Raw genomic sequence first — 11,410 nt, forward strand, 5'->3', positions numbered from 1 at the left:
CATGGAAACACATTTTTTTTTGTCACCTAACTGTTCTTCCTGTCCACATTTTTGTGCTCAGTGTGAATGCATTCACCTCGTATGTGCGTGTACTTTGTGTCCTCTGTCCCTCTTGTAATTCAGTCCCTCGTTCCCATGTTCTTTTTCAGCGTTCTTCTGCAGTGGCCTTCTCTCACCAAGACTGTGGCTCTTCACTTCACATTCAAACAAAGATCAGCAGGAAATTCACCTCAAGAAATTCAGGGAGAAAAAAAAAGTCTGACTGAATAAAACTAAAAGGCCAAAATACTGACAATAATGTTGATGATGTATTGTATTATACTCTCATTATTCTCTGTATGAGACCTAACGTAGGTCAGGACGAAGAAACAAGACACCTGCATGTTAATGTGTGCTGGAGGAATGAGTCTTTAGCATTAGTTAGCATTTTAGCACCTCCGGTTCCCTCGTACTGAAGTCTTTGGGTTTTATGAATGGGTTTTTGGTCACAAGCCTGAACACAAACTACAACATGAAATACATCAGAAAAGACCCCAGTCATGATTTTTGCTTGATTGCTGTCTTAAAAATGTCTTGGTAACAAGTGGCCGATTCACGACAACCGATCTACTCACCAGTCGGCCTTTACAGCCTCGTTGTGTTTATACTCCTGCTTCTGCGACTATCACTCACTCTGTAAGAGGACAGGCTTGTGTAGAAGAGGTAAGAGCTAAATCAAACTACAAGTTGTAGTTTGGTCGAGGTGTAGTTCGTTTAGCCTAAACGTTAGCTTTTTAGCTTGGCCAATGGTATGTAGGCTTCAAAGATCATAAAGGTGCTGCTCATTTGTGAAGATTATCCCGCTGAATAAAATGTTCACGTTGTGAGGTTTTGTTGTCATATAACTTATTTTGTGTGACCAAGGTGATGCTAACTTCTGGGTTGGCCTACAAAAATACATCATTCCTGCAACAATCTATGAAACACATTTTTATGTTATTTCAGATTCCCTGTGGGGCAGAACTAAAACATATACATGTGAAACAATTACAGGATTATTTTTGCAACGTCAATATGTGCAGTATACGTGCTGTCGCTTTCTTGTCAAAACCAGTGCATCAACTTGTCATGAGCTAAGTAAATTAGCCATTTTCAGCTTTGTGATAATACGTTTTTAAGATAATCCGATGATGGTTTATTTAGCAAAATAGAATTTTCATAACTTGAAAAAAGTCATTTTTCAAGGTTTTACAAAATCTTGCAAACTCTTTTGACTTCTAGGCTGAAAACCGCAGGTATAATCAAAATACTGTGCAACTGCTTGATCAGCAGTTGTACAGATGAGTGACTAGTCACCTATAGAAAGCCTCGTATTCAAGGTCAAGCCTATAGGTCAGAGAGCTAATCACTGAACAATATGTATGCCTCCATCCTTAAGCCATGGGTATAATTTAAATAAGCAGATAAGTGCAGGAATGAGTGCAATGAAGGGAAAGAGGGAGAGACGAGCTAATTGCTGTGGATTTTCAGTCCTCAGAGGTATTGTCTCCCAGACCCTGCTGTTACAGAGGTGAACTTCTCTCTCCTCTCGTCTCCTGGGTGAACGAGGGAGGTCCCAGGGTGCTCCTCCCTCTTCAGAAGTCAGTGTTAATGGGGGCAGAGGAGAACGGAGGGAGAGAGAGAGACAGAAGCTCAATCCAGAGTTCTCTCCGTCTCTTTCTCACCCTTCGCTTTTTCCATTTTCTCTCTCTGTTCAAATTCTGACGTACTGTTGCTGATTCTTTTCTGTCCGTGTGTTTCTGACCCTCTTTCCGTGGTTTGTGTTGGATGGCACTCGCAGTGTGGACAATACTGAGCTGACACATTTTGTCCAAGAACACCAGCCTACACAGAGCCCACCTTATCTGCCGTCACCTGCTTGTCATTATTCTACATCAGATTAATTACAGTTATTGTGCATTCTTATGCAAGTATAGAAAGATTAGTCAGAGGAGGTCTGTTCGTGTAGAGTGTCAAAGTGGGTTATTTTAGGCTCCTTTGGTTCCGGAGGAAAAAATCTTTTTGAGTTATTTAATTCATCTGCAATGAATGTGACAATCTGACAATGCGAGGCGACCAACAGTGGGAGCACGTCCACGCCTTGATCCGGCGTTAGGCTGTCCAGGTTGAATCACTGATAAAACTGATCAGCAGCTGAGAACATTCAAATACAATAGAAATAGAATAGAAAATATCTGGTTCTTTGATTTTAAAAAGTACAAGGCACAAGCCAGTGTTTATAAAGTTGTTAAAGGTTTGATACTGTATTTAGAGTCTCAAACTGATGGTAAAACACACTGCTTTACATAAACCTATAGGATCATAAGGCATGGCCATTTTTCTATACTGATTAATTTAGTATGTTAAAAATAGTGAGAAAAATCTCTGGAACCAACAGCTCCTCCAACTTCAAAACTGTAGAGATGATCATCAGTGCACTCGGCAAGACACCCCACATAGCAAGGGTAAAATTGGCAATTACAGTTTGAGTGTTCCTGGTCTCCAGAGGACGAGTCACAAGTTCTTGACATTTAATTAAGTGCTACTATCAGGTCAAAATTTCCACTTCATTAGCTCTTAAGTGACAACGTATCCTGAAAACTGATGGCCGGGTTCTCATGAAGTTAACTTTTCATATTCATGCTCCCTGGAGGATGAGTCCTAATGTTTTAATGGGCACCTGACCTTCCCTCTAATACAATAAAAATTCCAACCAGCACACAAAAATAACAAAATCTAATGGGCAGACTGACATGAAATGTATACTGAGCTCATTTAAGCTGCCCAGTCATTTCACAGCACTCATTGAGCCAGTGCCACGTTCTGACCGAAAAATGTCAAATTGGATTCACCGATTATATCTCTTTACTTTTTCAACGTATTGGTTTGTGTTTGTCGCAGTATCATAACACTCCTAGCATTTGGCGACAGCACATTCAACAGCAGATGTAGGGCTTTCGTGTTGCCAGTCAGTGATGGACAGAAGGGTGATACTATGTGAAAAAAAGTGAAGTTGATGCAAGTCTCTTGGGTTCAAGCCCCCGTGTCTGCAAACAGTTCGTTCTGGAATAGTGAAAAAACCAGATTATGGTACTATTAAAAGTGATTCAAACATAATATGTCTTGATGAATCAGGATGACTTTATTTGCCCCCATGAGCACAAGAGGACAAGATGATAATGACTGATCCCTGTAGAGAAATCTATTCATTAGAGCAGCAAAATAGCAACAGGAGCCCATAAAGACTGAATGTACATAAAAGACAGTGTCACATTGGAGGATGTTAAGCTAAAATGCAACCATCAACTTAAACACTGTAATGTCCCATGGAAATACATGAACAGACAATTGGCAGCTGTACGGTGGCGTGTATGTATGTACATGTTGGTAGAAGATAAGACTCTACAGTACAGTGCCTCTAGTGGTCAAAAACATCACAGGTTACCTTTTTAAGAATGAACAACAACACCTTTGTACAGCAGCTATTAAAAGAAACGAGCAGCATCGCTTGCATGTCTGCCTTAGACGGTTGGTTGGTGTGTATCTATAGTGAGCTGAAGTGAAAGCAAAGTTTCAGAAGTTCTTCTAATTCCGATCCACACTGACATTTGTAATGAACAAAAGGACTAAATATGCAACCCTGGAACACAACCTTGCTTGACAATAGGTTGTATGAGTCAGTCCATTCGTGTAGAAAGAGATGATAAATATATATTTTTTTTAAAAAAGAGAAAGAAAAAAGACAGGAAAATTCTTGTTTTTAGTATCTTTTAACACCATTTCCCACAAGGATGTCACAGGTTAAACACTGACAGGGTGACGCACTGATGCCGCATTCACGTCATATGGGAGTTACTGTTTGTTTGACATCGCCAATATGTCTGACTTGGCCCTTGATAATGTGGTAGTGCCTAAAAAGCAGGCAAACATGGATGACTCGTGTCAGACAAATTCTGTCACTGAAGGTAATTAAAATCAGCTTTACAGATTTGGTGATACACTGTCAACACACAGCATTTTTTAACCCTCACATGACATAGTGGGTGGGTATCATGGGTACAAGAGAAACAGTAAGTACACCTCTCTTGAAGTAAGTAAAACTTCAAGACATTATTTAATTTTAAAACATTTATATATATATTTTCTAATACCAAGTATATAGATTTATCTTAGAATATGGCTGAACCCCCGTGATCACATTTCCTTTTTCACACAGGAAGACTGATGAAAGCAGCTCCAATGAGAGCCTGCACTGAGTTACTGAGTTGAGAGGGATCACGGCCGGACCGGATGTGACGTCATGACTTCTGCTCTCTGTCGTCTTCATCATGCATCCTGTAGTGTGAGTGCTTAAGGACAAAATGTCCTTAAGGGCGTGCTCCACTGACCCTGAGGTTTACACTTTTGCTGCATATTGAAATGTCCCCTGGTTGAGGTCCGTCTTTACCCACCTCTTCTCTCTCTCTCTCTCTCTCTCTCTCTCTGTTTCTTCCTGTGTCTCTCTCTCTCTGGAAGTTAAAGGGCCAGTAGAGCCTGATTAGAATGCAGAGGAGGAAGGCTCTGCTGCAAATTGAAAACATATTGATTCTCCTCATGCTCGGAGGGAGAGGGGGCGAGAGACAGAGGGAAAAGAAGGGGAGAGAAGAGAGGGAGAAGGAAAGAATGAAAGAGAGGGAGAGGGAGAGAAAAGAAGGAGGAAAAAAAAAATCTGGTGATGAAACAGAAGAAGGGAAGACAGTTGCCCAGTGCCAGTAGCAACTCGTGTGTATGTCTGGCCTCTGCCACACACACACACACACACACACACACACAAATAGGCTATGCATTGTTTCATATACCAAGATAACATCCCATGGGTTCAGGGCTATGGTCACCACGGCAACGGGGTCAGGGCAAGCGGTTTGTGCGCATTTGCGTGTGAGTGCATCCTCTACATGTGAGCGCATGCTGTCATGTCCAGCCGTGGTGGGGAGAGGCCGCGGGATGCCAATGAGAGAGGACAGCGCATAACACGTACAGATGTGCTGACTGCACAGTTTCCATGGGAACAAGCCCCTCCACCCCCTTCCACCACCACCACCAACATATCCCTCCTCCTTCCATCGCTCCTCATTGCTCTTGCAAAAGCTTGACAAGCTCCGCTAATACGTCTTCGCTGCGTCTTTATGTGTGCCCATGCATTCCTGGTGGAGCTACAGCTACAGCTCAATCTATCTTGTTCTGAGTGCATGTGTCAAGTATGTGTAAGTGTGTGTGTGTGTGTGTGTGTGTGTGTGTGTGTGTGTGTGTGTGTGTGTGTGTGTGTGTGTGTGTTATGCATATTTGTATGTGTGACATGCTTGTCTGATTCTTTAATCAAGGGTGAGGGCGAAGAGAGGAGAGTATGAGGGAGGTGGTTATCAAACAAAGTGGCTTTCTGTCTTGTGCACAGAAAAAACACACACACACACACACATACACACACACACACACACACACACACACACACACACAGAGGGTAAGCATCATTTGTGTGCAGACAGACAATCACACACATTGCTGCTACCCTGGTGACAGGAACTGATTTAATGTGTGTCTGTGTGTGTGTGTGTGTGTGTGTGTGTGAGTGTGTGTGTGTGTGTGTGTGTGTGTGAGTGTGTGTGTGTGTGTGTGTGTGTGTGAGTGTGTGTGTGTGTGTGTGTGTGTGTGAGTGTGTGTGTGTGTGTGTGTGTGTGTGAGTGTGTGTGTGTGTGTGTGTGTGTGTGTGTGTTATAACTAGCCTACCAGTGCCTATCATAAAACCTATTCTTGTCTTGTCTCCTGTACAAAAGCTGCCATCAAATGGTTGTCCCCTGCCACTGCATGTTTAATCATTGCAAAGAGTTGGTTACAATAGTGGAAAATCAGTGTGTGTGTGTGTGTGTGTGTGTGCAGAATTTAAAGTGAGAGTTGCATTGGCCAGGAATCGAACCCTAACCCACCAATGCAAAGATGTTCTTAGAGGTCTCTGGGGCCCTCCACTGGTCTTTTACTGTATTGCATTCAACAACTTGAATGAGCTGCCCAGCTGCTCACACCTGGCCACCCTTTAGGTGGAACTTATCTGCAGCCTCGAAATGAAGTCAGTTGTTGATGATGTTTCTCCCTACAGTCATCTTAGTAAAACATCAACTAAAGCTACCGAACATTTGTGTTTTAGTGGAGAGAATTTAAAAAAAGAAAACAAAGTCTGATCAGCTCAGTAAACAGCTGATATGGTCTACAGTCTTACCATTTTAAATGCCTGTCAATACCCCAAATATGACTGGTGAAATTTATATAGACTTACAAAACATGAGTTTCAATACTCAGACCATTTTGAGTGATCAATACTAATTTATGATGTCAATGATTTATCCTTCATTTACTAATTTACTTTGTGCTATTGACAACAAAGTTGGCAGTGTAAGATGCAGGGGAAGAAATAGGAGAGGTCATAACATCAACATTAAGAATAGGACACAGCAATCTATGCAGCACACTTCATATGGTGCATTCAACCAGTCTCTGTGAAAAATGTCAGGCACTGGAAACTGTAGAACATGTATTCACCAACTGCAATAGATGCACATCGTAAAGGAAGAAGAAGAAGAAGAAGAAGAAGAAGAAGAAGAAGAAGAAGAAGAAGAAGAAGAAGAAGTTTTCATTTTTATTTATTTAAATCAGTATTCAGATGATCTAATACAAGTATTCTACACACTCCACACAGTAGGTGGCGGTATGCACTTCTAAAGCGGCTTCGCGATCCGCTAAGAAACCCACAGAAGAAGAAGTCAGTGTCACGGGTAACATCCGGTGATATCAGAAGGTAAGCTACAAAACTAAACTAAACCTCAGCAGCTGCTGTTTTTATTTTTGCTCGTATCAACCAAAAGTAATCGTTATCTACATTTTTTGCTAAGTAGTCTTGCGATGATGTCCTTTCATAAAGTCGCCATTGCTTTTGCTCACGACTAACAACAGCTAACGTTTTTTGCTAACCCGGAAATAAGTTAGCATATTTGCACCTCCGGTTCCTTCGTTACGAGTCTCTGAAGCTGGTTCTTTATGACTCTGACTGTATGTTTAGGGTCATTATCCCGCTGTGGAATTAATCTTGGACCGATTAGACTCCTACCTGCTGGTGTTATGTGATAGACAATAAAACCATTGTTTTACGACAGCAAAACAGGAGCTTCTGCTGCTGTACGCTGTGCTGCTACTGCACAGCAGGAGAGTATGCAACGCGTCAGTCTTCTCACACTAACATTAAATGTTCAAACAAACAAGCTGTAGAAATCATGCAGCCATTTCCTCACAAGAATATCGTTGTGCAAACATACAGCCAGAGTTATAAACATCTATCTCCAGAGACAAGAAGAAGAAGAAGAAGGAGTCCTGCAACAGGTGGTCTGGCCCCCTCAGAGCCCTGATCTCATCATCATGGAGTCAGTCTAGGATCACACGAAGAGACAGAAGACACTGAGACAGCCTAAATCTATGGAATAAACTATTTACCAAGTACCTTAAAAATGTGTGCAAACGTACAAAGGATAACTAGTGCTGTTTTAAAGATACAGGTTGGTTGCACCAAATATTGATTTGATTTAGTTTGCAGTTTTGTGCAAGAGTAAAACTGTTCATAGCACCAGCATCCTCACTTTAGTTTTAGTATCTAAAGTCTTTGCACAGTGCTGCACATGCAGAAACAAGTACAATTATGGAACATACAAGTATGCTGTATACAAGTACAAAATGGAACAAAATAAAGCTAAATACAGCATATGACAAACAAAGTTTTATACATAAAATTGAAGCATGCCACACAGGTTAAAATGACTTATTTCCATATTGGTCCCAAACCATGATAACATGGTTGACTAAGTATTATTCATAATAGAAGTTGTACATTTTTACTAAAATACAAAATACACTTTCACAGTTTTTCAAACAGGTATTTTTGTTAAAAACATCTTGGAGAACTTGCCACAGTTCTTTAGTGGATTTAGTCTGTCTCAGTGTCTCCTGTCTGTTGTGTAATCCCAGACTCAGTCCATGATGAGGAGATCAGGGCTCTGTGCGGGCCAGAGCATCAGAAGATAATATAAGACAGGTCTTTATGATTTTGGTTGTATATTTGGGGTCATTGTCATCAGAATCCTCCCTGTGTGATGGATAAAAATTTAAACATATAAAACCTTAAGCTTTTGCACAGTACTTTACATTCACCCCTCCCTCCTTTTTCCATTTTACTAAACAAAACATTTTACACCTGTTTTTAAAAAGTGTAACATTAATCTTTTACCTTTTATGCAAGTAAAAAATACCCCAGCCTCGAGGTGCAATAAACATTTTTTGGCACATAAAACTTTGAAGCAGTCACTGTGTGTTTGTGTACACGGGCTAACCGCTGTGTGTTTGACCTGCTTAGGGCATGCGGATTGGACTGCCCAGTGCAGAGACACTGCAAGGTGGATCCTTAAAAGCTTTAATTTTGGTGAGTGTGCAGAGCATGCAGATGCCTCTAACACAACTCAACCATTCCACTTAATGGTTGGTTTGTGTTTGTTGAACTCCATGCTTTGCTCTAATGTATTTTGGACATGTTGCCATGTTGTTGGATTTCATCTTCTTCCTCCTCTGTGTTGACTCCTCACAGACGGTGCTCCTGAGTGCGTTTATGTTCCAGCTGCTGAGGACTGTTGGACTGAGGGCGTTCTCCATGGCATCTGAGACGTACACGTCGGGCACACACTCTGCCGCTTTCGTCACCTGTCCTAACGACACAGTAGCTAAAGATTTGGCCAGGTGATACAATGAGTAATTGTGTTTTCTCTCGTTAACATGATTATAGAATAAAGGATAAAGTCAAAGTTCTGAAAATCTATTTTTGACGTCCCTCTTCTCCGTTACTGACTGGACATAATGAAAATGGAGTTTTAGCTCATATACCTCATCATCCTGTAAAACAAATGTACAGTGCATTTTGAAAGTGTTCAGACCCCTTCAAGTTTCTCCCATCTCCACACAGGATCTCTGGAGCTCAGCCAGAGTGACCGTCAGGTTCTTGGTCACCTCTCTTACCAAGGCCCTTCTTCCCCGATTGCTCAGTTTGGCCGGGCGGCCAGCTCTAGGAAGTGTAGGAAGGTGCAGTTCCTTCCTCCTCATGTCTTGGTTTTTGCTCTGATATGCATTATTAGCTGTGAGACTTTTTATATAGACAGGTGTGTGCCTTTCCAAATCTTGTCCAATCAGAACATCACAAACATGATCAAGAGAAATGGGAGGCACCTGAGCTAAATTTCAAGTGTCATAGCAAAGTGTCTGAATATGATATTTCAGTTTTTCCTTTTTAATAAATTTGAAAAAAAGTTCTGTGTTTTCCTTTTGTCATTATGTGGTATTGAGTGTAGATTGATGAGGAAAAACATGATTTTGTCATGAAAAAAAAAAAAAATTTAAAACTGAAAGGGTCTGAACACTTTCTGAATGCACTGTAGATTTTCATTTCTGCCATTCAGGCAACAGGATTGTTGCCAGTTCTTTTTAATGTCATTACATTTATCTGATTCATTCTTTTCTTCTATCTCTCAGGGGTATTGTGGAGAAGAAGTTAGCCGCGTGCGTCAACATTATCCCAGCAATCAAATCTGTGTAAGTTCAGAGACGGCTGCTTGTCAGTGTCAGGTCAGACTGGGATGTCTGCGTCTGTATTTTCAACGTGCACCGAGTGTTTTTGAATAATGACAGGTCGTGAATGACACTTGCATTTGAAGTAAATAAATGATCTTTTCATCCAATATCGGTGCTTAATTATACTGTTGTTGTATAATTAAAATCATTTTGTCTCGGTCCTTCAGATATGAATGGCAGGGGAAGATTGAGGAGGACAACGAGGTGCTGCTGGTGAGTGCCCACTAAGTCTTGTGGTATTATAAGATGTCTACATCTTAAAAGGTAAATTACTAAAACTGCTGTTGTTACTTCAGAATAATATTATTGCAACAGCGTCACATATTACCATAACTGCTACTGCATTGACTACAACTTTAACTGCTACATATGTTATAATTGCAGCTACAAATAGCACTCACAGGTATTGTTAGGCTTTTATTAATATTGTTCATTAACACTGATAACCAAAGCTCTCCAGAGTATTTTGATTAAAATGTTGTGTTTGACCCACTTGCACTGAAGGGTCATTAGTTTGAAACGACACTTAATGTGGCAGCCGCTTCATGCCAACACACGCTAACGGTGTGAAAGGGTGTCGGGGGAGGCTGGAGGGGCCGGATTGGAATTTGTCCTGTATTTTGAAGTGTGACCAGTTTTAGATTTTGCTCTTTCATGGCCTGCATCTCATGCAAACTTAAGCAGGAAGGGACGGAGACAGATTTTCTGAGATCAGGAACGTCAAAAACCATTAGCATCTCGTTAACTTTGTAGAGGAAAAAACAAAAAAAAAGTCAGAGTGTCCTAGACTCAGAATGGGTTATTTTTCAGTATTAAAAGGCTGCACTTCTGAATAAGTCGGTCAACTTGACCTTGTGTCTCTCTCCTCGTTTCGTTTAGATGATTAAAACAAGAAGTTCCAAAGTGCCTGCTCTTGCTGAATATGTCCGGTAAGTCTGTTTTTTTTTTTTTAGACCCACTGCAGAAAATATCTTGCTCCATCCCATCTCTCACGGGAACACTGGGCTGATCATTTCTTCCATTACCTGCCGTGACTCACACAGTCAGAGGGCATGGCTTTTAATTACTGTCGTTAATATGTATTGTACTGTGTGTAACGACTGTCTATCTGTGCACTCGGTCGACTTATAACTGCTCGTTGTCCTCCTCAGCTCCAACCATCCTTACGAGGTGGCCGAGGTCATCAGCCTGCCTATCGACCAGGGCAACCCGCCCTACCTCAAGTGGATAGGAGAGGTCGTACCAGAATGAGGCTGCGCTGATGGATGAGGAGAAGAATTAATGGATGCATGTAAAAAAAAAAAAACGAATCTGAAATAATGTGAAATTTCCTCCGTTTCAAACACACATCCAGTGCTTCAACAAGGTTAGACACGCACTAAAACAATACCATCCAAATCTGTAATGTTGTTATTGTTAAGTGCACAAGACCAACACACTACAAAGTAACACATTTGTTTGTTTGGAAATGAATAAAACTCATATTTTCTAAAGTATTTCCTATTTTGCTTTACTCAATAGTGAAGATCTTCTTTTCCTTTACTACCTTCAACCACTAGAGGGCAGCCTTGGCCTCTTGTTCCGTTAACCGAGTGCAGAACAAACTGTACTTCAGCTTTGACTTGTTTAAACCTTTTCACTGAAGTGTTTCAAGTGAACAGCAGCAACAACGTTTTGAAATAAAGTGAAGGATTATTTTTCA

General features: G+C 41.0%; 1 protein-coding gene across 3 annotated transcripts; it reads left to right on the plus strand.

Moving 5' to 3' along the window:
• The first annotated feature begins 6,778 nt into the window (after positions 1–6,778).
• LOC111235887 (protein CutA homolog) lies at positions 6,779–11,410 on the plus strand. Of its 3 annotated transcripts, XR_002665708.1 has the most exons (8): positions 6,779–6,844; positions 8,447–8,512; positions 8,675–8,823; positions 9,610–9,669; positions 9,876–9,921; positions 10,588–10,637; positions 10,860–11,074; positions 11,230–11,410. XR_002665708.1 is itself a non-coding variant. In XM_022764458.1 (7 exons), exons 2-7 carry the CDS (start codon positions 8,450–8,452, stop codon positions 10,957–10,959), a joined length of 468 nt encoding a protein of 155 aa, XP_022620179.1. In that variant the 5' UTR covers positions 6,779–6,844; positions 8,447–8,449; the 3' UTR covers positions 10,960–11,410. The 3 variants fall into 3 exon arrangements, 2 of the variants coding, with proteins under 2 accessions (XP_022620179.1, XP_022620180.1); XM_022764458.1 differs by having other exon boundaries at positions 10,860–11,410; XM_022764459.1 differs by lacking the exon at positions 8,447–8,512 and having other exon boundaries at positions 6,796–6,844; positions 10,860–11,410.

The sequence above is a fragment of the Seriola dumerili genome, unplaced genomic scaffold (assembly GCF_002260705.1).
Source record: "Seriola dumerili isolate Sdu_G_001 unplaced genomic scaffold, Sdu_1.0 BDQW01000538.1, whole genome shotgun sequence".
Lineage (NCBI taxonomy): Eukaryota > Metazoa > Chordata > Actinopteri > Carangiformes > Carangidae > Seriola > Seriola dumerili.

Coding starts and splice junctions, on each gene's coding strand:
- LOC111235887 (XM_022764458.1), top strand. CDS start 8,450: ATGCGGATTGGACTGCCCAGTGCAGAGACACTGCAAGGTGGATCCTTA. Junction 9,670..9,875: donor ATCCCAGCAATCAAATCTGT/GTAAGTTCAGAG, acceptor TCGGTCCTTCAG/ATATGAATGGCAGGGGAAGA. Junction 10,638..10,859: donor GCTCTTGCTGAATATGTCCG/GTAAGTCTGTTT, acceptor TGTCCTCCTCAG/CTCCAACCATCCTTACGAGG.